The 26,487-nt window shown below is 42.9% G+C and overlaps 2 protein-coding genes across 4 annotated transcripts in view; both read left to right on the top strand.

The window, feature by feature from the left end:
- Positions 1 to 1,687: 1,687 nt before the first annotated feature.
- gpr176 (G protein-coupled receptor 176) lies at positions 1,688 to 12,749 on the top strand. 2 transcript variants are annotated; one of them, XM_023802174.2, is made up of 4 exons: positions 1,688 to 1,966; positions 2,420 to 3,187; positions 7,684 to 7,936; positions 9,625 to 12,749. In XM_023802174.2, exons 2-4 carry the CDS (start codon positions 3,066 to 3,068, stop codon positions 10,897 to 10,899), a joined length of 1,650 nt encoding a protein of 549 aa, XP_023657942.2. In that variant the 5' UTR covers positions 1,688 to 1,966; positions 2,420 to 3,065; the 3' UTR covers positions 10,900 to 12,749. The 2 variants fall into 2 exon arrangements, with proteins under 2 accessions (XP_023657942.2, XP_023657941.1); XM_023802173.2 differs by having other exon boundaries at positions 9,735 to 12,748.
- A 464-nt stretch (positions 12,750 to 13,213) lies between these two features.
- The window catches only part of fsip1 (fibrous sheath interacting protein 1), a 72,974-nt gene continuing 59,700 nt past the window's right edge, over positions 13,214 to 26,487 (top strand). Inside the window, exons 1-8 of one of the 2 annotated variants that reach the window (XM_023802236.2) lie at positions 13,214 to 13,296; positions 23,097 to 23,290; positions 23,452 to 23,590; positions 23,783 to 23,964; positions 24,065 to 24,140; positions 24,635 to 24,730; positions 25,394 to 25,530; positions 25,697 to 25,807. In XM_023802236.2, the coding sequence (XP_023658004.1) occupies positions 23,120 to 23,290; positions 23,452 to 23,590; positions 23,783 to 23,964; positions 24,065 to 24,140; positions 24,635 to 24,730; positions 25,394 to 25,530; positions 25,697 to 25,807 (912 nt within the window). In that variant the 5' untranslated portion in view covers positions 13,214 to 13,296; positions 23,097 to 23,119. Of the gene's footprint in view, positions 13,297 to 22,806; positions 23,291 to 23,451; positions 23,591 to 23,782; positions 23,965 to 24,064; positions 24,141 to 24,634; positions 24,731 to 25,393; positions 25,531 to 25,696; positions 25,808 to 26,487 lie in introns of those variants that run through there. The other variant, XM_023802238.2, reaches the window with a different exon arrangement.

Below are 26,487 nucleotides of genomic sequence, written 5' to 3'. Positions count from 1 at the left end.
CTGGGTTGTGAGTCATGTCTGGGTAACAGAGGGAAAACACCCCACACAATGGAAAATAATTGCCAGATTCTGTGTGTCAGTGTTTTTTGCGATACGAAAACAAAAACCAAGGGAAAAATAAGTGCAATTTCCTAACTTCTGCTAAAATCACCCTAGTATTTGCAGCAACCATCCAAGACACCCATGCACATCTCATATAGCCAATCAATATCTCATTGACTTTTTTAACTAATTAAATTAATGAATTAAATGAGCTGGTGGTGAACTTTAATAAATACATGCAATGGCTGGGGTGCTCCTGGGGAGAGGTTTGGGATCTGAAGTAGCGTTCATCTAGCCATACAACTAGATATCAGTAACTTCTTGGGAAAACAGACGAAATTCCAGTTATTATTGTGTTGCTCTTCATTTGTTATAATGGTAAATTATATTTTTGTTCCGAGCAGTATTTTCAGCAAAATGTGAATATTGTTCATATTATAGCCAGGTGTAGGGTGACCAGATAATCTGTCAGGGGAACATTATGAGTTAGGACAAGATTTTGTAAACTACTGTACTAAACGGACCTGTATTTCACTTTTTGGAAGCCTTTCTTGCTATGTCCTGATTGGTCAGTCTCCTTTAATCATGCATATGTCATGCATAATTTTATTGCAAAACAGCTGGATGAGTCTTTCAGTCAAGGAAACAAACCAGTTAACGCACAAGAACTGATCTATTCAGTCAAGCACAGGAGCCTTTCAGTTTGAAAGTAGCTTGGAAAACCTGAAGTAGCTCAAAGTGTCCTCCCTGACATGGATTTATCTGGTCACCCTAACTGTGAATAAGCAAAATGCTTGCTGATAAAATCCTCTGAGTACAAAGAACATGGACAGAAAGCCCATCGCAGGATGTAGGACTTGCCAAGTAAGGCAGAATGCCTCTGGATCATCCCTAGAGATGCCGCATCGGTCCAAATACTTAGTAAGGCCATGTGAAACAGGAGCGCTGTCGCACTCATCCTGTGTTCAATATGTTCAAGTTAAATATGCATTCTGTGTATGACACAGTGACCTTCCAAAATGTGCAATTTAATCCAACTACATTGAATAATTTAGCATTTGTCAGATATAGCATAAACTTTAACATTTAAACAAACTTTTGCGATGGCCCATAACATTCACATGGGTTGTGAGACCCTTTCTTTTCATTTTGTTTGGTGTGGACAACAAACAGTCAGTATTTCCTGGGGAGGCATGTTTTATGTATATGTCATTATATGTAGTCTGTTTGCTTCCTTTCATTTTGAATATAAGGCCTCCAGCAAGCTAAAAGGAATTTCTCACTGACCTATAATCTTTGTGTTGTGTTTGCTCAAGCTGTGTATCCAGCCATTACTGGTGTCACTGATAGGACGTCGATGATTTTGCATTCGGTCCATCTGCAAAACAAACGTCGTAACAGGCAATAAAAACAAAGCACATTTGGCTTTAAACAAATAAAGGACAACGTTGTGTGTGTTGTGCAATTTATTGCCAAATATTAAAGCGGAAGGAAATGTATAACATAATTATCATATACTTTCATGAAGAATATCAAAATAATATTACATCGAAATGCACGTGTGCAGGTTGCGGATGTGTTCGAGGGCTTCTGAAATGGCATTGCACAGCCATGAAATGCATCCCGATTCCACAGATTTCATTGCAACTGACAGAGACACCAGTGTATTCTGCTTAACCCACCGCACCCCTCCCGCATCCCCGCGATTCACGGCGCTCGGAGGAGGGACTCAACTCAGCTCCGTTCAAGGACTGAGATCACATTATTTCAAAACGCGAAGACCGCCGGGGACTTGGTGCGTTTATTGCGGCTAAAAGAGATTTAGCGGAAAACAGCGACGGTATCGGAAAGGGACACTGTTTTAAAGCATAACGCGATTACCGGTGGCCTTGGTCAACTGGTGCAACCAGTGGAGCACCTCGAGGTGAGTACGTGCGTCTTTACCATCACATGACAGCCGGCACGTTTGGCAGAATTGAGCGCAGTTCATTTTAAAAATATACTGCAGCAGTCGCGCCGTACACATCTCTTATGTTAACCAGCCTTTGTTATGTTTAAGCTATGCTATTAAATGATCAGCTTTCACAGACAAGTGAATTTTACGCGGTGCACAGTTATGTTTATTTTCATACAGATTACAAAATGTTACATACTTATTAATGTAACATGTTTTTTATGTCCGGCCTTTTAAATTGCAATAACACATACAACGTGACTGAATTTTACTACCGTCTTATTGTAGCCCGTCACTGACCTGTCAGCAATAATATTATGTTCAAACTCGGTCCTATAGTCGGACACGAGTTGTGAACAGCATAGATCAAGTCGAACAGTATAGAAAAGCAAGGTGTGATCTGTTGATTTCTTTTAAAACCAGGCACGGCATGGGAATCATTCAGGATGTAGTCGAGAACGTCAAAGAAGAGGGAAAATACTGTCGAACGAAATAATCGTCAACAAACTCCTCAAGAGCTGTTTTTTATAGCGAGTAAAAGGACAAGTGATGGCACCCCAAGGTTTTAAGTGTAAAGGGTAATGGGGCAGAATGAAGAAAGAAAATCAAACATTTAAATTAAAAATATATTATTTCTTTATCCTAGAAACTAAAATGACTGCTTTAACTAAGTTTCTAATGTTTTCTAGAAATTAAGCAATCATGTGAAAAAGATATGGGTAACACTCTAGATCACCATCATCTATGTATGCTGATAAAATCTAACAAATTAATTCTTGATTTTTTGCTTCTTATAATGTACAATTACCATGACAAATTTTTGAAAAAACATTTATCCATTTTGATAAAAAAAAATAGCAAGTCTATTTAACAGCTGCTAATGGGGCCAAGAGATTGTCTGTTGCATAAATCTCCCATGTTAGTCACGTGGTTTAAGTAGCTGAGTGAATTTTGCCACAATGGAAGAGAGCAGTGTTGGCAACTGGGTCTCCATCATGGCAAACGGAAGCGGCATTCTCACCCCGGCAAACTTGGTCCTCGACTCCCGAAATGCCTCCACTCCATCAGCATGGTGGGGCAACACGAGTGCCAGGGAACTGTTTCTGGAGAAGCAACTTCACAGCCAGGAGCAAACCTACCGGGACTTTGTTACCACCATCCAAGTCTTCATCTTTGTAGGATCCCTTTTGGGTAAGAATCTCATTGGCTACTTGCTTGTCACATGATCTCTAAACATCCAGGCATTAATATAGTCTCTCTTTTCTGTCACTAATATTCTCTTGATCGGCTGATCGGGATTGTGTGTGTTGATACTGAACCTGGACAGTTCTGAACCCTCTTGCAATTGTGAAAGTTGCCTGTAAGACTTGTTTTAATAAATGGAAATATCACTGGAGCTAGACTTCCTGACACAGGCCATCTTGTGCTAGGCTTGTCTCACTTTTACCAGAACCAGTGACCTCAACAAGTGGAAGCTAACCAGACATATTGGACAATAACAAAAGGACGTATTGGTGCGTTGGTGGCACTGAAGCCTTATTGTGGTGTCTACATCTTGATAAGGTGCCTGAGTGTTACCCAGATCTCCTGAAAAGGAGCCAGTATCCCTATGAAACAAGTAATCAGCCATAGCAAACGCTTAATTATATGTTGGAAATGGAATAATTTGCAAGTTGATTATGCTTAGCCCAGGTAGCCTCCGCAGCTGCTGCCTTAACGTTGTTTCGGGAGAGATAGCTTGTGTCTCTAGTTGCAGCTCTATGCATAGAATGGCTGTTAGCATGGCTATTAGCATGGCTGTTAGCATGGCTATTAGCATGGCTGTTAGCATGGCTATTAGCATGGCTGTTAGCATGGCTGTTAGCGATCGTGGGTCATTATCCACATTCATTGATGAGCTTGTACATTTCGTCATTCCTGGTGTTTACCTGACTTCTCTTTACCCAAGTTCATAAATGGGCCAGATGAATCCTTTGGTTTTTTTATAGCATGTCTCCCATTTCCGATGCTAACTAGATGCTGTCGAAACAATAATGTACAGTATATCCCTGGATGCCCCTGATACCCTCTCCCCCCGATGTAATCTGTACATCCCCCAACCTCTACAGTCTCTAGCCCCTCTACATACTCTCCCCACCTCTCTGAAAAAACTTTATTAAAAGCACTTTGTATGACTTGTCTCAATGTAATCAGGTTCACCTGATCGGTGTCTGTTGCTGTTCTTTCATATAGCACTACTAAGTTCAGCTGGTTTAATTTTGGTGTGAATTGTCTCAAATTAAAATAGGCCCCAGGTCAGAGCTGCCACTAATGACAATTTTTCTATGGATTAATCTAACGATCATTTTATTAATTTTCCTCCAAAAAATTCAAACTAATTTTTATTTTGACAACAACATACTGTATGCCACTGAAGGGTCTTCGATAACGGACACCAGCTTTTTGGAACTATACGGACATTGTTTTCGCCCACAATTCGATATTAGTAGTATGACTGAAATATTAATGAGATGTGTATTGTGATGCCCAAAAGTTAGTAATCTGTATAAATTCGGCGTATCCTTATGCTTAATAAATTAATTTAGCAGAGTGCACCACATGTGACTGTTATGAAAGTAGCATACTGAAGTCATGGAGAAGAAAGGGATGGCTCAATGGCCACAACATCTTTTACAAGAGGAGAGATTGTGGTTAAACAAGGTAAAAGATGTTGGCAAGTGACAGTACTTTTTGTAGTCCAGTACTTTTTTTGGTAAATATAGTTTTCATGTTTATTTCATTTCACAAATTATTTTCTTTTATTTAGTGTCTGTTTGCGCTTAAGTTTTACTTTACAATAACAGCACTGGTCCCCAGGGTTGCCAACTTTCACGCATCTGGCTTGACACTCACGCTTTCAGAGTCTCACACTCATGGAAGAAATCTTACGGCAAATTCTATCGTATTCCATCATAAACCTAAAATTAGCAACATCAAACAAACAAACTAAACATAGTTTAGTTATATTTAGTTTAGTGGTGGATCGGTCCTATCATCATATGTATTCCCTTTGTGGGGAATATAAAAATTCTTGTTTCATGGGGGCATCTCTGGCATCCAGCTCCATAGCCTCCTCACAAAAAATGTGGATGTGACACCCTTTCCTTGGGTGAAAGGGTTGTAGAGTGCTGAGGAGTGGTCCAGCCAGTTCTATAGGGTTGCCACCAAAGACCGTAGATGCGGTACTGCTGAGTTTAATGGGGCTGTTTCTACACGTCTTTTGAGTTTCTGAAATCTGTGACACATGAGCCGAAACGGACTAGTGCTCAGGAACAAAGAGCTCTTGTGCTGGTTCTATTGTGTTCGTGTCATGACTTAAGATGTTGTAATTAGTGCCTGCTTGGTTTGACCCTGTTATATGAAACTCTGCTTATCTTTTTTTATTTTAAACCAAACCACTTGATTATAAATATCGCAAATAATGCAGAGAGACATTTGTTAGTGAATCTCAGAATGAGTTTTCTGACATTTAAATGAATCTCTAGGTGTTTATCAATATATGAGATTAAGGCAGGATCATAGGAACCGGGGGCGGGGGGGGGGGAATGAGAGGACATGCACCCCCATATTTAATTTGACTTCATTTGTCCCCACAGTAAACAGACCTGAATATTTAAATTCTTAAGTTGTGTCGCCCCCCCGGATCTAAAACTCACCTACATCATTCAATTATGGGGGTCACATGAAAAGCAGATATCTTGGTACCTAGTATCTAATATTTTGCTGTGTTTGTCCTTCACTATGAATGCTTTAAAGGATGCATGATACATGATACACTGCATCTAGCTTATTTATGAAGGATATTTACCATTTAATGTGTTGTTTACATATCACGTCAGTGTTAAACAGAACAGTGACCACTCAGTGGGGGTGCTTCATGATCTAGCCGTAGCAGTGGAAACCTCCAAGAATGAATTACTTCCAAGTGTGAATTTGCTTTTGTGGCCTATACAGTTCCAGCTGAAATACACTTCTGAACGTGGAAGCCCACTTGGGATAATTTCAAGTGACGTTTGTTCACATTGAGTGCTGAGAAAAGCTTGAGGTGTTTTCTGCTGAGCAGACCTGTATTCTGCTTTGGGGATCAGAGGGAGAGAGCGAGGGAGAGAGCGAGAGAGAGAGAGAGTGCTGGTGTTAACGCATGACCTGGAAAGTAATAGTATTGATTTTCAGCCTGCCTTTCAGTCAAACAGACAAAGTTGAAGAGAAATTGATTTCATAATCTTGTTTCCCACCAAGAACATAAGGGAATTCTAATAATGAGAGATGATTGTTATGATTATGGGGGGAAATACCTGCCCACTCTTACTTTAGGCACCTTTTCAGAATAATAAAAACATTGCAGACTTGCAGTGAACTTCGCTTGCTGGACTGTAAGAGTAAATAGGCACTTTCTGCCTGATATGTGTTTTGCTTGATATCAGACTGGTGGTCATATGCATTTGTGGGTAACTGCATTGCATATCATTTTTACGTGGACCCCATAAAGGTCTTCATAGACATTTAATTTTTTGTTTGTCTCGACTTGTTTGTTCAGTCCTCATGTCTACAAATGAATGAAAAATGCCATTGATTTTTGTTTGCTTCCTGTGACTGAAGGGTACCTTTAAACTCAGCTGGGAGTGGAGTGAATTTGGTAGATCTGGGCTGATTTTTTTCAGCGCTCCCTAATATGGTCCCTGTAATTGTTTACTCTGGCAGTCGGACACAGTTCTATAAATAGTTCTATAGTTACAGAACAAAATTACAGGCAAACAGATTGTGACTGTGGTATAAGTCTCCGCTGAACTCACAGATGCTAATGTGAGTTAGTGACCCCCCCCCCCCACCCCGGGAACCTCAGTCCTGCATGTTCCCTGGAGGCTGGAAGCTCAATGAACACTATCAGCTTGACTTTGATTGGCAGCGCTGACATGAATACAGTGGGCTCCATATATTTATTTTCACCGCTGACTGGAAAATGTACTAAAATACTATGAAATACAGACATTTAGTGCCATATGACGATACATATCGGATGACGAAATAAAAACGTCTATTGTTTCATGCTATGTTCTATCGTTATTTCGTGGTGTCGCAAAATACACCGTTTACGGCAACATTTTTTCATCATTTGGATAACAGTTTCAGGGTCACACGCCTCGTGGGATGTGGGACTTGCGCGGAAGTTTTTACTGGACTTTATTATTTGTAACCCACAGAAGACAATTCACAAATATGTATCATGATCCACAAATATTTAACTATCCACAAACGTGTATTTTTTAAATTGTGATGTGTAAACGTGTTTTGCACATTTGTGGATCACATCCAGTCTATTTGTAAACCTTGTTACATTTGTGACATCCCTCCTATAGTTATTTACAATTTTTTGTCCAGTTCCTACCGCTACGTACAGAGCCCCTAGGACGTCTGAGTAGGAAAATAGTTTTATGTTCCCTCTCAATAGTTTTACGATCCCAGTATACACTGGCTCACTTGCTTTTTGCTGTAACGTGACGGCATGAATAAACCTAAATAATGGATTTATAAGCTTCCCTCTTCAGTTCAGCCCAGAGGTTTTCCATCCGATTGGGATCTGGTGACTGAGAAGGCCATTGCAGAACCTTGATTTTGCTGACGTTTCGCCGTTTCCCATTCCGTCACAGGCAACTCCATGGTGCTGTGGTCCACGTGTCGCATCACGGCGTTCAAGTCAGTCACCAGCCGCTTGATCAGGAACCTGGCGTGCACGGGCATCTGTGCCAGCCTGGTATGCGTGCCCTTCGACATCCTCCTGAGCAGCAGTCCACGCTGCTGCTGGTGGCTCCACTCGTTGCTCCTCTGCAAGGTCATCAAGTTCCTCCACAAGCTCTTCTGCTCCGTCACAGTCCTCAGCTTCACCGCCATCGCCCTGGACAGGTACAGTGACCCTGGACAAACGCATGGCTGGACTTCCGTAAAAGAGCAGAGAAAAATAAATTTCTCACATACAGCATCATTGAAGTCAAAATCTGTATATGTAACTGTAACGTGTTCCTTGTTATTATGAGCCCCACAAAAATGCATTTTTCTAAGAGTGTTTCTCAAACTGGTCATTGGGACCCCCATTGTTGCTCATACAAATGTCACTGTGCTCTTCTAAAAAAGGGGAGTGGACAAAACAGGACCCAGGCGAAAGGTACAGATTTCTGTGGTCACATGATTCCTCGTATGGATTTGGGAAGTGGCAGTGAGAGAACTTGGAATGCCTACAAAGAATTAGAAATGACTCACAAAGAGGAGAAACTTAACTTCTATGATTTGAGGTATTTAGGAATTGATTCGGAATTCTTTGAGGTATCGATTCAGAGTTTTTCCCCAGGTCGGTGTAACAACTTTCAAATGGTAAAATAAAAGATTATCAGTTGTAACAAAGGTCGATTCCACCCACATGTAGACCAGTGGAATAAATTCACCAGTTCTGGAAATGACATGGAGATTTCATCACACACCTAAGCGCATGCAGGTTCTTTATATAGAAATAAAAATCATTGAGTGGGGCCAGTTACACACTAGAGAACAGGATTCTGCTGCTTTTGAAACATTTCAGAATACAGCCTTTTAACTTGAATGTGTAATGACTCCCACCTCACAGCCCAGGGGTTAAATAAGGAAACAGTCCACTGTGGCTGGGGGGGGGGATGTCCACTAATATGTTCATTGATTAGATCCGTAGTGTCCCAGTGGTGGAATAAGCAAATCCAATACCCTGATTAGGCATTTTCACACCCTGAGCTTAGTTTGCTCTGTGTTATGATGTTTTCGGTCAGTCACCTTAGCCAATCACTGACTCGTTGCTAATGGGATTATATATTTTCAAGCATCAAGCAGGTCCGTGGGTCTGACGAGTCCACATGAAATGCGGGTGTTTGAGGAGAGCTGCTGCGGTTCTGACCCAGTCAGAATGGTGATAAAGTCTTGCTTTGATGGGTACACGGCTGGCTGCTACTCGGTGCTGTTAGGTTTTTTTGAGGCCCCCTCGACCCTGACTGCACATGATGCAGGATGACACGGGGACACGGTGGCGGATGTGAGAGCTGACACAACGGCTGGCAGGAGGTCGGACACGGGGGCAGATGATTGGCTGATGGCGGGGTGGGGGAGGGGGTTGTCAAGAGAGGGAAGCCGCACCGCGAGGAACCACATAGATTCACAAGTGACGGACGCCGCCCGCCCTGCTTCCCCGCCGCGTGAATAATTCATGAGGGAGTGTGGTCTGGATTTATCACGCTTATCTGTTGATCTGTGCCTGAGGGGGAGAACATGGAGAACATGGCTTCCCAGTGATTGACGGCGAATTTAAGGCGAGGGCTCCCAAGGGTACGAAGACTTCTGAAAAATTCAAAGCAAACGACCTATTGCGGTAGACAAGATTGTTTTCACATTCATCGATGAAGGATGCCAGCAGTGGAAAAATGTTGATTGTATTAGAAATATTAAAGTGACTAACAGGGTACCCTTAGCTCCCCAGTCTTTAAAATACAGCATGTAAGTTCGGGCTGAAAGCAGGCAGGTATGTTAGTCGCTAGTGTTGAACTTCACTACATTTCTCCGTTGTTTGCATGTAGCTGGGGCTTCACGATGCCGCTTCTGCAGCTGCGCCTGACTGTGAATGTTCTTCACTGAGGTATGGATTCCCTGTCCACCCTGTATTTTCTCCTTTTCCCCCCCCCCCCAGATACTACTCAGTTCTGTACCCGCTAGAGAGGAAGATATCAGATGCTAAGTCCAGAGACCTGGTTATCTACATGTGGGTCCACGGTGTGGTGGCCAGTGCGCCAGTGTTCGCTGTGACCAACGTGACGGACGTCTACGCCACTGCACTGTGCTCGGACGGCCGGAGCCGCTCGCTCGGACACCTGGTCTACGTGGTGGCCTACAACGTGAGCACGGTCATCCTGCCGCTGGCGGTGGTCTTCTTCTTCATGGCCCTCATCCGGCGAGCCCTCAGCGCCAGCCAGAAGAAGAAGGTGATCATCGCAGCGCTGCGCACGCCGCAGAACAGCATCTCCATCCCGTACGTGTCGCAGCGCGAGGCCGAACTGCACGCCATGCTGTTGTCCATGGTGCTGACCTTCATGGCGTGCAGTGTGCCCTACGCCGCCCTGGTGGTCTATCGCTCGCTGCTGGACATCTCCGAGGTGTCAGCCTTCCTGCTGCTCACTGCGGTCTGGCTACCCAAGGTGTCGCTGCTCGCCAACCCGCTGCTCTTCCTCACCGTCAACGGCTCGGTGCGCCGGGGCCTGCTGGGCGCCGCGGTGCAGCTGCAGCGCCGCTACAGCCGCCGTAATGCCGTGCGCTCGGAGGGCCTGGCGGAGGTGGCGGGCGAGCCCGGCGTCCGTTCCGGCAGCCAGTTGCTGGAGATGTTTAATATCGGCCAGCAGCAGATCTTTCGCGCCGGTGAGGAGGAGGAAGAGGATGGGAACGTGAACGAGATGCTCCCCGTGGGCCCCGTGGACCCTGTGGGCGCTTCACATCGGAACGGCGCGGAGGCTAGACCGCTGCAGGGGTCCGCAACCAAGGGGGTGGCGACGACTGCCGCCACGCCCCCCCGCGCCTCCCCGCCGCAAGTCTGCGCAGAGTCTTCCTCCCAGGTGGCCCCGGCAACACCATCTGACCCAGATGAGGGGAGCGCCAAGTACTCCACGCAGTTCGGCTTCGGACCTTTCGAGCTGCCCCCGCAGTGGCTCTCAGAGACCAGGAACAGCAAGAAGAGGCTCCTCCCCCCACTGGGCAACACCCCCGAAGAGCTCATTCAGACCAAACAGCCCAAAATCCGCACGACGGAGCGACGCATTAGCAGGAACAACAAAGTCAGCATATTCCCCAACGTGGAGCCCTGACACCTGATTGGATCCCAGCATCCAGCACCCGCCCCTTCCTGTTTGACAGTTCTTCTCTGGAAGACCAAGAATCTGTTTCGGAAACACAGAATTCTGCAGATCCATTCAGTAAACAGTATTCGGTTTCACCCCCTCCCTCTTATGATGAATTGCTCTCAATCACACTGTGATCTGACACTTTTGTTGTTTGTATTCGTATGCTGAAAGCTGCTGATTCTTGGAGCAGAAGCAGTTAAAACTGTGGTGTATGAACTCATCCGCAGCTTTGTCACTAGAGTGGTGGTTCTGAGCTACACATGTGTCACGGGGTGTTTTGAACCTTGTCACAAGAAAAAAGGCGAATGATATTCTTTGCCTGTAACATCATGCGGGTCTCTTTCATGCTTTCCTCACAGCTGCACTGAAAAAACTGATGGAAATATGTGGTCCTTTCACAGTTTAAAACAGCTTTAAATGTTACTTTTAAATGCTGGTTACTAGTCAAGTGACTAATACACTGAGCTATTTAAGAGTCAGACTTTCCAGAAGAATAGCCTATTGTTAATTTTTATTCCGAACTTCCAGCTTTTACTTTTGATTCTTTCTGTATGTTTACTGAATAGAGTTAAAGGAAAAAAATTTTTAAATTCATAAACATTTAAAATTTGTTTACTTAAATCATGGTAGCTGTGATGAGGAGGATGATGTTATTGATTCTTACCGAGTTTAATGTGTTTAGCAAACTTTCCATTTGTTCAGAGAGTATTTCCAATTTAAGACTGGGAGCAGGGTTTGAATTACAAAGTGGCTTTTGGGGGAGCCCTGCTTTCCAGTGTGAAGCACGACTTCCCAAGTCACATGCACATGCACATGCACATGCATACATATAAGTGCACAGCAGCGCGGTCAATAATAGGGTTACTGCGAAAAACATTCTACTATTACTACTGCAGGCAGTTAATTATTTTATATTATACATATTTATATTATTATTTTTTTTATTTCAGGAACCTTAACGTACAGAAAATGAAACATAACCTATAACACAAAAGTGAATAGTTTTGTAGAACTTCCCTAAAGGTCTCGGAGGAGGGAAGGGAGCTCTTGTCCTTTTTTGAGCTTCCCTTAGCCCCTCTGTAATTCAAACCATGACTGGGAGGGACCTGTAAAAGGAGACAGAGGAAAATGTGAATATCAGCAGCATAAACCAATTAACTGTAATAATTTTCTGCCAGTAATATTTATTTACAGGTCGTAGCCAATGATATATGCTTACATGATAAATGAGGCTTTATATGGCAGCACACGCTTGTTTGTGTGAGGTGCTGGGGAATGCAGCACCACATCTGTACGCGATCACGCGAGTCAGTATAAACCCCCATTCATTTAGTAAAAATTGTTGCAGGATTAATTTCTTGCCATATAATCCTGTTTTGTATAAACAATATACAGTATTCAATATTACTTTGACAGACACTTGTATGAGATGTACATGTAATTATGAAATGACATTTTTATCTAAGAAACCAATGGACCAAGTAATTGCTGTTCATTTACACAGGATTTCACCTTTATGCTTTCCCGTTAATGTTTTCTTAATTACCACATAATGTCTCATGTATAGAGATCATCAGTATCTTTTTTTTTATTGCTTTTGAGATTCTAATCTTCAGTTTTCCCAGAAATCCTTGGTGGTGAAAGGTAAAAATTAGTGTACATGACCGTGAAATGCTGACAGTGAATTGGGTACGAGTATGGGCTGTTGGAAAGAGTTTTGGAAAAAAAAAATAAAGCTTTGCATCAGAGCTATGACCAAAAATGACAAAAAGAGATGTTCTTATAAGGTGAGAGGTTTGTAAAACTGGCCTTTATACATGCACATGACAACTGAGGACTTTGAAATAAGTTGATAAGTATTTCCACACATTATGTAGAGCAGGGATTTTCAACTCAGGCCCTCGATTCCAAATCCAGGCCTTGTTTTCAGTTCTCCCAGGTAGTTAATTTAATAATTACTGATTCTGATTGGTCAGAGGCTTCACACCTGGCTCACAGGTAAAGGAAGGCTGGAAAATCAGCAGGGCTCGGCCCTTGAGGGCCGTGAGTTGAATAGCCCTGATGTAGAGAATGGCTTGTGCATCCTAAAGTTTTGCCAAAGTGATAAGGTCCGTCAGTAGAAGTTCACCATCTGCTGGTGCCGAGGCCTTTGGCATTCCGGTCGTTGAGTCTGACGGGCCCCTTGAGCTGCCTCTGTAATGACCCTCCAAGCCGCAGGGCCCTTTCCACTTTTCAGTGGGCGTCTGGTCTTACTGCCTGAAGACAAATGAAGCTGAGCCACAGAAAAGGGAGCATTGAGCTGAGAGAAGACCTGATTTCACTGATGAATAAGGAAGGACGACTCCCGGAGATCCGTATCAGGTAAGGCTGGTGCTTTTGTCGTCGCTGGATTTCACCCCCTGGAGACCGCATTTCACATTCCCTTCTCAAACTGTGTACCTCAGTGACAAGGTCTAACAAATTAACCCTGAGGGCAAACTAAACATGCACTACCGCTATTGAAGGGATAAATGGATTTGCACAGCAGAATTTGACCCTGTTGCCAAAAGTGGCCAGTCTGGAGTCCGGCGTGTTGGCTTCCCAAAGCGGGCTGGTCTGTCATTGGTCATAATTTTACATAAACATTACAGTCTAATGCAGGACAATGCAGGACAACACGCTTCTATGGGTACAGAGTGAGCTGGCGGTCAACAGCCGCATACCTGTCAGACTTCACAGTTGGGTTTTCCTTTCTCTTCTTTAACGAAGAAGTGCTCTTCAGACCTTCATGGTTTCCTCCAGCGTTCTTTTACTGCCAAAGTGACGGCAGAATCGCTGTTTCTTACTGCCATCTTCAGGCTCTACTGACTGATTTCCACCATAAGGGCTTTTCATCACAAATTCAGCCCTCTTTCACATATTTTGACCGATTTACTCAAAAATATACTACGAGTCAAAAGTTTTGCACACCCTTAGATTTTCTACATTTGCATTTTACCCACATAACATTTACTCAATATTCTTTGCAATGAAATAAATGTACAATTTATTTCAAGTTCACCATTTGAGTTCCTTTAATAGCAAGAAAATGTCATATACTTGATTCATCAAAGTAACCACCTCTAGCAGTTATAACGGCAGAGAAAATTCAAGGTATTCTTTCTACAAGGGACATTAAATAATGCTCTGTTACATAGGGTGAAACAGTTAACCAGTGCATTTAAAGTTAAAGGACAGCCTAGAATTTGACTATGCCATCACCACACAGCCAGTCCATGGGATCTCAGACATGCACTGTTACATACTCTTTCCATATTACAAAGGAAACTTGTTTTATATTTTCATTTATAGTTGTTCACTCAACTTTCCAGTGCTTAAGAATAAAAATTCTGCAGTTTATGAAGTAAATGGAAAACTGGCAAAAATCTGTGGTGTGCAAAAACTTTGGACTGCTACTGTATGTTCCATGAATGTATTTTGGACTGTAGGTTTCATGCTATTTTCCCCCCTGGATGATTTGCTGTGGTTTCTTGTTGCCTTATCTATTTTTCGGAGGTTATTTTATAGTTGTAATGCGATTTGTAAGACCCGGACTTTGAAGCCAATTTATTGTGCTTTTATTTGAGCTCAATGACTCATCATGTGTTGGTAGTGGTAGGGTTATTGTTGTCTTCTGCTGAAAGCAATGGCACATACTGTAAGGCTGTCTGCTGGTACAGAGTAAAGCCTTGTGCTGATGCTGTCTGTCTGCCGCCTAATGCAACAACCTTTAAGTTGACCTCTTGCCTTCTAAATAAATGTAAAGGTAAAGCTTGTATTGAAAAGCAAGGGGTGGGGGTGGGGGGGTCCTAGATCAGAGTCATTTGTATAACAGTCCATTCAAATACTCCTATTACTATTAGAGAAGGGTGACAGACGATCAGTGTTTATAATGCCAAGTCTATTTGTATGTGTGTGTGTTTTTTTTATGCTGCCAGAACTATTCCGCTGGAGGTGTAATTTATTCTGTTGAATAACCGACTGCAGGCTGGGTTGCCATGACCTCAGCCGCCATCGCAGATTTCGCTGGGTGAGCTCCCGCTTCAGCTGTGTCACTGATGGTTCAAAAGGGTCTTTCAGTGGTTTAAGTGGACAGCATTGGGCACCTGTCTTCCCACCAATTAGCAACTCTGCTGTTAACGTCCTTGTACGCAATTGCATTCACAAGGCCGGTGTGAACAGAGTGAGAGGCAACCCTCATGCTTCCACTATTTCAAGAGGACACAGGCATACATTTAGACTGAGGCTGCCACATAACATCTGTTTCCATGTAAAGGGGTTTCCCTTGGTGCCAGAACATTAGATAGACCCACTACATCTCTCAGCCCAGCTGGATTACCAAGATGAATGAATTATTGGCGCATTATATTGTAAGCCGTACATTGTGCAACAGAAATGAGACAGTGTTGTGTCACACAGCACTCTCACGAAAGACCCTCGATCCGTCACCGTGGGTGGAATGGAATTTTCCCAGAGAGTTCAGCTTTGCCTGCCACGGTGCAGCCGGCCCGATTTTGACAGACAGCTTAATTTGGAAGGGTTGCGGGACACAGTGCCTGTCAGGAAGTGTGATTTTTGTTGCCAAGTTGCGGAGCCGCAATGTTACAGCCAGTCAAGGACGGAAGCGACTTTGTTACTCTTAACTTCATCTGCCCTAGTTTAAGTGCTGCACTCTTATTTACATTGGAGAGTCATTAAGAACACAGCTGATAGTGGGAGATAATGAATTATAAATGTAATCTATTTAAAATAACACTTACCAATGGCTTTATCTTTGAAATGTATTTTTTTCCAGACATATCCCCATGCTAAAAGCCTTTAGCTGAATATTTATTCATTGCCTTCGTAAGACTTTTTTTTTATTTTAGTCTATAATTAATGACCAGGTTTCTTTTAAAAGCTACTTTTCAGGAACGCTGAAATAATGATCTTTTGTGTGGCTGGTGTTAGCTGTAGCATGGTAACGCTATTACACAGGTCACAGAATTACTTCTGAACTTGCATATCAACAATTGTATTTCCAGTGCTGTTGTTGCCATTATTATTACAGGAATGAATCCATCCACGTGCAATAGCAAGGCCCCGAAGACTCCTGGGCTATTTAGCTGTCCACAAAGCTCTGGATTATGCAAACATATGTTGGCCAAGACTGTGACTCATGCAAGGCAGAATATCCCCAATTGCAAATAAAAAAAAATGTCTGATGGAAACAAAGAGGATCTGGTGGAGACTTTGAGAGGGTTTGTGAATGTTTTTTTTAGGTTGAGTCTTAGCCTGTCATGTGCAGCCATCTCAAGGAAGAGTAGTGCTGCCCCAAAAAGCAGCTCACTGGTCGAAATGGATCAGTTTTTGACAAATGCGTAACGTGAACAAAATGTTAAACTTGTTCAAATACAAGACATTTATTATACCAAGCAGACCTAATACAATACTTTTCACGTGGCTTTTATAGTTCTTTGCAAGCTCATTAGAATTACTTTCTTCCCACGTGTCCTGATTATACAGAATTAGAGCGTTTAACCAAAGTTCCATTCCGAGCAACTCTGTTCTGTCCACAGAATACATGCACAGAACCCTCAGGGGTCACAGGTTATATAACTACTGAGGATTATGAAAGGCTGTGAAACTCAACACAGACAGCTGAGGCGAAGCAGGAGACTTATTCTTCTGTATTCTTCTTAAGAAAGAAAACTGGTGCAAGTCGTGTAGATACTGGAAAAAGGCTACTTCGCAAACGGAGGGCCAACCCAATCCAAATGCTTTGCATATAACCGAATGCACTTATAACCATGTGTGTCAGTGCATCAATAGATATTATAAAGACAAAATACTTCCCAGCAGATGGCCCTGGAGCGGCCCAGCCAGCTAAAACAGTCATGCTGGGAAGGTGGGTTGAAGCCTAGGTTAAGTCAATAACTGGGAGTTCAGCTGCAGTGGAAAAGTACATTGCTCTGCTATCTATGCGGAGCGTAACCTGCTTTTCACCTGGCTGCCATGTCAGCACGTCCCGGAAGAGATGCGGCACTGGTCCCACTGGCACTGACGTGTGAGGGAGCACTGGGCTTGCTTGGGCCACACACCCACAGCCCATAAAAGGTCCTAGCAGGGCCAAGGAGCTTTGACTTGGAATTGGAAAGAGCTAAATTAGACTGAAACTATCCAGTGTGAATTATAGTCATTAAATGCAACTGCAGGCTACATCATCTGTTTCTAATGTGCTTTCTTTTCCCCAAGTGGTTTACGTTGTTAGCAGTGTAATTTCTGTGGCAGCACAGAACCTATTCTGAGCTAGAATGCCCACCACACATCACAGAGGGGAAAATAATTAAATAAAGTTAAATACAGGCAAAGACAAAGTGACTAAGGAAAATCACCAGCCCCATGCAGTCTATGTCAAGGTATGGTCTCCTAGTTTGCCCAGATTGTATTCTGCCATCTAGTGGATGAAAAGTAACACCTCCACCAGTAACCCACAGTAGATTGTCCCACAGTAAGATGGAACATGCCTGATGAAAATGGCTGCTGTCCACACCAGAAATTTCAGTGTAATTCACAGCAAATTCAGGAGAACGGCCGATTCCCCACACTGTCGCAAAGCAAATACTGTTTTTAATATTTACTCATGTTAGTTTTAAGTTTTATTTGTGTGTGTGGAGTTTCTCCTGCAAGAAACGGCATAAGCTGCTGTAAATGTCAGGCTTGGCATGATGCCTTCTCTTTATCCAAAATCTGGTGAAAATTCTTTTCGGCATCAGCTGTAGACGTCTACATGTCTACATAGCAAATCAAGCCTCCTGGCTAATGCAGAACTTAGGCTGATGCCATTTCCTGTCTTTTCAAAAGGCTCACAGCAAAGCACAGCATTTGGGCCTCTCTGCACCAACGGCCGACTGCCAAGCCAGAGCCGTGATACCCGAAATGCCCTGGACAATGATGTGATTCGATAAAATCAAAATCGAAGATCTGCTTTCCTTAGAATAGTGAGCAGATATTAAAGGAATCGTTTCTACAGATAATCGGAGACTCTGGATCCCTAGCAGAATACAGCAATACTTGAGACGCCGCTGTCAGCTTCCACAAGCTAGTCAAGGATTTTCCACATTGTTTTTGTTGCCTGAGCTTGGAAGGCATAAGGTGTATTGATCACATGTGAGCAGAAAGTTAGAAAAAGGAAGTTCTAGATTTGGTAGGCAAAGGGATAAATGAACAGACAAAAGCCCGGCACAAAGCAAGATTAATTCAAAGAATGAGGAAACATTATACAAGGTGTTATGTTACAGGGGCAGTTCATTCAAGACAGTCATCTTCCAGTATACAGTGGCATATCCACACAAGAATAACTGGCTTCTTTTTTCCTTCTAACCTCTTCCCAGTATAAGCTTTCTACCCTGCAGGGGAAGACTGTCCAACCCCCAAGGTGGGTAATCAGTCACTCACCGTGTCCCTAAGGCATTTTTTGACGTTACATTATTTATGGCAGCCACTCAGCATCCCCTGCTGGCAGGTAGAATCCCAACAGACCACTGTGTCACACACCCATCCAGGCACAGAGATTGGCAGGAATTCGACACAACTTCAGGCAACAGAGACTTGGCTGGAACCTCTGCCACAACACATTGAATGTTGAGGTTCCTTCTAAATCGTGGATGAAATCTTGCAGGTTAGCTACAGAATCTCACTCACATCCCGCATCCAGTGCAGCAGGGAAGGAGACTCAGGAGACAGGTATCCTTCAGTATTCCCTGCGTAGAAATTGCACTCGCCACAGAGCAGCCATTCTTCTCCACCAGCATCCACCACACATGCAGATTTAACCACGATTCTCTATTAGTGTCCAGCTCACGCTTCACGCCTAAATCATTGTCTGCGACAATCATCGATTGCTAACTGTGTCCCATTGGCACTACTAAAGGCGCAGTAACTGCCAGCGCCTGAGCTGCTGATCACCTCCTGCTGGTGAAGGGTGGATTCACAACAAGCTTTTGCATCACACACTCCACTGCCGGACAGATACCTTATCTGTTACTCTTAGCACATTCAGACTCTGTATGACAATTATTTCAATCCTTTTGGAACTTGAACAGACCAAAGAGTTAGTTCATGATTTAAACAGATTGTCGCTAATATTAAAACAAGTTGACTAGTTTTTTACTGTCTTACTAGCTTTTATAGTTGTCTTTTGTTTCTCTCTTGTAAAGAAGATATTACATGGAGGAAAAATTTGGAGCCTCAAATGGATGGATGGAAAGACAAATTAGGTTTATTTTTGCAATACAATATGGTAATTTGGTTAGTTTATTCATTAGTAAAACAGACCTTGAGTGCTAATAATGAGTGCATCGTAATTCTTTACAGTGTACCACAACTGAGATCCTTACATCTAGCATGGACAGTAACTGATTTAATGGTGCGTTTTATTTTTAAATGGCCACAACTTCACTGATGAACACCCACTTTGAATAAATTGTCCTTTTCTATCAATGTATAATTAAAATCTGAAGTGTCAATTAGGGTCAAAAAATCAATTTGAGTAAAGGCACAGCGCTTGCAAAAAAAAATGAATAATTATAGGAAGTATATGTCTCTGAAAATGAGAGGCAATTTAGAAAAATGCTGACTATTACAATACTATCAATGGCTCTCAACTGATTATAACATCAACCTAGAATGGTTGGAGCAGGAGAGAGAAGGAGAACACTGAGGAGGAAAGACAAAGAGGGAGGAGAATGAGAGAGGAAGAGAGAGGGAGAGAGCCCACTCCTTAGATGGAGAGTAAAAATCACCATGGCAACAACATTCATTTACCCTTCAGTCCTTTCAGTAATCATTCCTGAATATAATACTATCCCTATCTGCAAGAGCAGGAAATTGTATAAAAATCATTTTCATTTGCAATAAAAGTTCCTTTCTGCTATCAACATATATATCATTGTAGTCATTCCAACTTATTTTGCATAATTATAGCTCTGATAATTTTCTTAACATTCTTCATTTTAGCAAGCATGCATAACTTGTGCACAATTTTGGGGGGTTTGTATACGGCGGGTAGGAAGGGCAGCTAGAGTAAGTTTTTCTTGTTGTTGGGCACTTCATCAAATCATTAGAAACCTGAAGACCTGAACACCTACGCACACAGAACATAAAATATTTTAGAAAGATTCAAAATTTTATTTGATAACTTTTCATTATTTGTGATACGACGTTCTACCAGAAATCCAGTCAGTGCACAGCAGCAGGTGCTCCGGATCATGCAGTTTCCTCATAACAGTACCAACAGGACAAGGCTGGCAGCCAATAACTGCCCCACCCAGGGGCCAGGACAGCATTCCCAGCAAGGCTTTAGACCCATCCTGGGAAAAAATGGCATGTGAGCTCAGTATGCATTCTCTGATCTACAGAAGAAAACTGGGATGAAGATCGTTGCTTTAGGGCAAGAGATGCTTCCCCTTGAAATGGCAAGGGCCACCTCTTTGTTGCTGCAATGTTTCTTTGAAATTTTCTGTATTTCCTTGTCTACCACACTGAGAGGGAATGTGGGTGAGAAGAGATACTATAGCTGACCTGTGAGGCCTTATATGCAAAGGGATCTTTGCAGCTTATGCTGCAGTACCGAATGTAGATATTCCTAAATTGCAGTTAGGATCATCACCAGCTTATTTTTCCCTGGAAAAAAGGAGAGATGGCTTTCTACTTGCCTATTTCTAGTGATGGATAAAATGATGTTTCGTGAACCGTTTGCTGTATTTTTTAACCCCACTAGTAGGCGCTCCTGGTCTGCGTTGGGGCATGCTTTGTACCCTCTTTTGAACAGACAGCACCATCTAGTGGGGTCAAAAAATACAGCAAATGCTTCATGAAGCGTCATTTTGGCCCAATCCCAATTCTATTTTCTACCCCTTTGCCTACCCCTCACCCCTTCCCCTTGCCCCTTGAAATGAAGTGGAAAGGGGTAGGGTTAAAAAATTTCCCCTAAGAAATGGGACACCACTACTACACTGTTATACGTCATCATCCATTGTCACTACCTCCTAACGTTACGTCAGAGGACATGCTCCGATGTTTATCACAAATTCCAAGATGTCGCCGTCAGCATCGTAGCATGTAAAGATTACTCACTCCCAAAGTTTTTTTGCGCCGTATTTGGACTTTAAAAACAGATGTTCGTTTTCACCTCGAAAACGTATGAGCCTTCGGGTTTCCTCAGCTGTCCCTATACAGAATATAATTTACAAAAATGTTGTTATGTTGCAATAAGTACGAATAGTGTAAGCACCGTTCATTTACATGTACACATATGGCCGTAAGCAAAACAAAACAACGCATTACAACATGCAGTCAGTTACCGGGTAACGTTATATGACATAAAAATATATTTCCTAATATTGTGCAATCAGTGCTATCCGCAAGCAAACTTTAGCGATTTTTTTTCAAACGTTTCTTTACAGAACATCACCGTAAACACAAACACAAGATTGATGGTAATATACATGTAATGAAAAAATGTCATAAAAATCCTTATTAATGGCAAAAATTACTTAACATTTATGGGTCTGCTTGCTCGAGTGGGCAGCCATGTTGTAAATTTCTCTTAGCCCTTCGTTTGAAGTGAGGTCCCGAAAAATCTTCGTTTCGAGGGCTATCTAGCCCTTCCCCTTACCCCTACCCCTACCCCTCCAATCAAAAGAGAATTGAGACACCCCTACCCCTACACGTGAACGCGCCAAACGGAGGGGTAGGGGTAAGTGTAGGGGTAAGGGGTAGAATTGGGATTGGGCCTTTGTCCATCACTATCTATTTCTTACCAAGTCCCCACTAAGGATGTCATTATGGTATATCTTACTCTGTTCAAGCTAACTATCATGAAAGTAGTGCCAGCATTAAAGCCTGGCTGGTTAGTTGTGAGACCATTTGACCAAAGTGATTTGTCTCCTCAATTTCATGGTTTAAAGGCAAGGATTTCCTCTGATGACTTTGATTCAGTGAACATTTAGCACCCAGTGTTCCTGGCCCAGGTGGAGAATGAATAGGCTGACTAGGAAGGTAAGTACCCCTCCACAAAGACCTGTGCTGATCACCAACAGCTAACATGTTCAGGGTTCTTTGCAGATAAGTTTCAGGGTACCATCTTCACATTTTAGAACACTTCCTGGTATTTGAGGGGACCAGAGTACATGGTAGCCTCCCTATATTTAATCTATAATGAAAGCTGGACAGAATGCATTTCCTTCACAGGATGTGGGACTCCATCTGGTGAGCATTCAGGGTTAGCTACCTTAGTTCCTCATTAGGTGTGGGTCTGCTTACCCCAAGACAAGGTTCAAGTAATCAAAAGTGGAAAGTTCAGGTGAGTACTCTGTGACCGTGACTGTTTATACTCAACTGGTTGGTTGAAACAAAATCTTGGTCCGGATTTGTACTTTCTGGACCTGAACTTTCCACTTCTGCAAGCAATCTAGGCTTTCCCTCACTATGTCACCCAAGAACCGGGTATGGGCCTTTCTGAAACTGGCTGTATGCTATGGTTGCGTTATTCCCAATATCTCTTTACAAGCATAACTGTAGTTCTAAGACTCTGATTCCTGGGCTTGGATTTCCACCCTGAATGGACAGCCCCTTTAACCCCACCCCCCAGCCCCCCTGAATAGGCAGGCGTGGGTGGGGTCATCACCACATCCCTCTCGTGCGTTTTCCTTTGCCCTGAATAAACATTGAAGTAATTGCTTGCACCATTGTATACTGTCTTGCCTGCTACGAATCCTAATATTTCGTTTATTCCACATCACACATTGTTACATTACTTTGCCTAGAAGCTTATCAGAGAAATGTAAAAAAGCCTTGCCGCACAATAAAGTTGGGCTGAATTTGTATAGCAACACAGTCGCGTGCTTCTCGTTGTCTTGGTTACCGCTGGAGCTCACGCATGAAAAGCCGAGCAGAAGAAGATCGTTTAAAATTTAACTCAAAGTCATACGTCATAATTATTTTTACATTTCCTGTTTTCAAAACAAAAGTCATTCACTATTACTAATTCTACCGGTTACAAGAAGGAGTAAGAAGCAGTAGCTTTTGTGTGGATGCTGAGGGTTCGCTGCTTTTTCACTCGTATCGCTTACGCGCTCACCTGTTGTCGGTGAGTACTGTAGGTACCCATCCGTCTCTGCCCGCCATGGACATCACGAAGGGAAGCCTGGACGATATCTCCCGCCCGGCGTCCAGTGAGCGTCCTCGGCCCGGAAGCCGAGTGTCGTTGCGGGAAGGTGTGCGGGTTAACCAGGACACCCCGTACGGTTTGGCGGTCCTAAGCCCCGACAGCGCTGGGACGGAAACTCCTAATTATGTAATTACGCATACTGTGCCATTGTGTTATTCACCACACTTTGCGCAGTCATATGTGCCATAATCCCACACACCTCTCTTTAGACACACTAATGATAATATTATAGTCATGCTATAGTCTTATGCAGTAGGCTACGTATGCTTTAAACGCTTACTTTGTAGGGCCAAAAGGGGGCACCAGACAATGAGTTCCCGGTTTCCTCTGAAGATCAAGCATGGTTAGATGGCATGGACCTTTTTCATGGAGAAGAAGATGAAGGAAGACAGTTGGATCAATTGGGAAGACATTCTTCAGAGTCAGGTGTGAATTTGGCTTATGCCAAAAAGATTGCACCAATAAATATGAAGAGTAATGTAATAAATGTCATTAAATGTTTGTGGTCTAGCAGAGAAAAGTAATATCTGGTACAAGCAGTGAAGCTAAAATTATTGCTTTGAATTCAGTCAGCATATATGCGATGAGACATCTGTTTTAACGTTCTTCTTTTAACAGAAGGAAAGTCAGGCGACTTTTATACGGAAGAATCTGATGAGGAGAATAAAACTCCAGTCCTTCAGGAAGCCATTAGGAAAATGAAAAAATTGGACAAAATTTTAGCGCAGAAGATCTCCAAAGAAAAAGCTGTGAAAGCGATGGGGAAGGAGCTGCAGGTGAAAATGTGGAAAGAACTTAAGGTGAAAATACAGAGAGTGCTGCCCTGAAATCTGTGTTTTTCCCCCCCCAAAGCTGGTATTTTGTTTTAGTTTTTGATCAGGGGATTTGAATATCCTGCAGGACCTAAGGACAAAACCAGAACGTGCCGATGAGGCTGAAAACACGCGACTTTATTTGGCTCTAGGATCTACTAGCTGTAAGTGTGCGAAATGGCTAAAAACTTACCTCACCCGTGTGCTGATATTTATACAAGCTGTAACGATAGTGCCAGGATTAAATCGCAAATATCTTTGTACATGAATCTTGTGTTCATGCCAAAATTCTTCAGTGCGTGGGACTGTTTGTCATTTAATTAGGTAGTCACTTGTAAAGCAAGACCTTGAAATCTGGTCAAAGATGTGACATTTAATCCCCTTTGAAAAGTGATGACCCCATTGTGATTTGCCAGAGTATGTCCATGTCAGGCGTTGATGATAATTGGGGGCAGTTCAGTGGGTTTTTTTTTTTTTTTTTTTTAAATCATGAACAGAAAAACTCTTTTGAGGGAAAACTGCTGCTACCATCTCAGGTCACAGAGGTGACATCTCTCACTCTTTCTGCTGCTTCTTTTCCATCCACTAGAAGATCACTTACCTCTTTGTTGCATATTTCCATCTATGTCATAATGAATTTAATTTTTAAATATTCCAGCCTATGGCCCTAGTGAGGACGGGGATTTTGTTCCCATATTTGGGACTCAGATTTCACAAGATGGGTATGATGTAGAAGAAAAGAATCTGGATGAAGGTAAGTAGCAGCAGTAAATGTAGTCCCCTGTGCAGTAGGTTGAACTGACCTGGGAAATCCAGGCGCTGAACGAGGTCACACAAAGTGTTTCGGAAAAACCTTCAATGGCTGTATTCATGTGAAAGTACATGTTTTAAGAATGAATCACAAGTAGGAAGAAACTGATAATCCACTGGTGTTCATTTCGTCCCCTGGCCATGTTGGAATTTTTCTATTTACAGCGTTGTAGCAGTATACATTCAACGTCTTTTATTCCTTTCACCTGCTTACATGCAATTCTAAGTTGTTTACAGTAGATGGCAGTATACCATTAGGAAAAAGCAAATGGTTTTCATGCAATAGAAAAGTACATTAAGCCGAGGGCCCTCTTTTGCAAAACCAACTGATATGGCTATAAATCACTAAAATGTTGTTAGATTTTATATAATTCTAAGTGTTCTGTGAGTTAGCAGTTGGTGTAATTGTGTGTAATTGCATGTAGTTGATAATGTTTGTCTTGATTTTCCCAAGATTTTGTTCCATCTGTCAGGGTAATTAGTGTCGCACATCGGTAGAATGGGATTTGCATTAAAGGTTTCTCCTGAATTCTAATAATTTAAGTAATCAAAGTTGACTGAAATAATCTTGCGTTTTGCCTGCTGTGTGTTTTACCTCCTACACCAGGCAACGGAGTCCAGTGCAAAGCAACAGACTGCATTGAATTTGATCTTGAGGAGCCGGTGCCAGATCGGCCAGACTGCAGACGGAGTGGAGTCGTCGGGGCCAAGAGAAAAAAGGACTTTGTTAAGAAAAACATAGAGGTGGGTCAGAGGTCGTAATGGGCCTGATTCTGTGCACAGTGTATTTCATTCAACGACATAAGCTATCAATACGTTCAATGGAGCAACAGATTAATGGCTGGGCAGGAATGAACAGCAAATGTGAGCCATGATCAGTGGTGTGATGTGACTCTGTTTAACCTGACAGCTGGTCCGGGATGCTGGGAGCCAGGTGCTGATGACACAAGCTGAGAAGCAGAGACTGGCAGAGCTCCTGCAAGACCTTGAGGAGTGTAACACGAGCCCTGAAGGAGATGAGGTATCTGCTGACTATGGGGTGATAAGGTGGGGGGGGGGGGGGAGGGGGGTGACCCCATGCACATGCGGCGCCATTGGCCCGTGCAGTTCATCTGCGGAGCAGAGGGCAGGTGCAAGGTCGCAGGCCGTGGTATCCTTCCTCATCTACACAATGGCAGTCACTGTTCTCAGATGTGTATGGCTATGCGATCAGAAGGTTCACGGTTTAAATCCCGTGGCTGGTAGAGTGAGTTCACCGTTGGGCCCTTGAGCAAGGCCCTTAACCCCAGTTGCTCTAGGGACTGGCTGACTCTGCTCTCTCACTTGTCACTTTGAACAAAAGCATCTGGCAAATAAATAAATGTAACTTGTACCAAGTGCTGGGAAATGGCGTGTCACTGATGCCATTAAAACATGATTATCTGTTGTGTTTTGTTGCATTTTTTACCACATATCTGCAGATGAAGTTCCAAGTGTGAACCCAGCTCGGGAAATAATTTATATATGGGGAAGTCTGTATACCTCACTGGGTGTGAAGTTTTATATCACATGCTGTGTATGATGAGCTGGGAGTTCCTGCACAACTTCAGGAAGCCAGAAATGCATAAAATGTACGAAGAAGATTGGCAAATGGAAAAAAATGAAATGCTCTTCCTTGTTATGCAATGAAATCACTGAAAAAACAATCAAAATTCCTATCTG

Source organism: Paramormyrops kingsleyae, chromosome 14, assembly GCF_048594095.1.
Source record: "Paramormyrops kingsleyae isolate MSU_618 chromosome 14, PKINGS_0.4, whole genome shotgun sequence".
Lineage (NCBI taxonomy): Eukaryota > Metazoa > Chordata > Actinopteri > Osteoglossiformes > Mormyridae > Paramormyrops > Paramormyrops kingsleyae.
Note: the sequence above shows the minus strand (reverse complement) of the source record. Positions and strands in the feature narration are given on the sequence as shown.

What these genes read in the sequence shown, in the direction of transcription:
- gpr176 (XM_023802174.2), top strand. Translation starts at nt 3,066, where the DNA reads ATGGTGGGGCAACACGAGTGCCAGGGAACTGTTTCTGGAGAAGCAACT. An exon ending in CTTTGTAGGATCCCTTTTGG is followed by an intron (nt 3,188 to 7,683) that starts GTAAGAATCTCA and finishes ATTCCGTCACAG; the next exon opens with GCAACTCCATGGTGCTGTGG. An exon ending in ACCGCCATCGCCCTGGACAG is followed by an intron (nt 7,937 to 9,624) that starts GTACAGTGACCC and finishes GTTTGCATGTAG; the next exon opens with CTGGGGCTTCACGATGCCGC.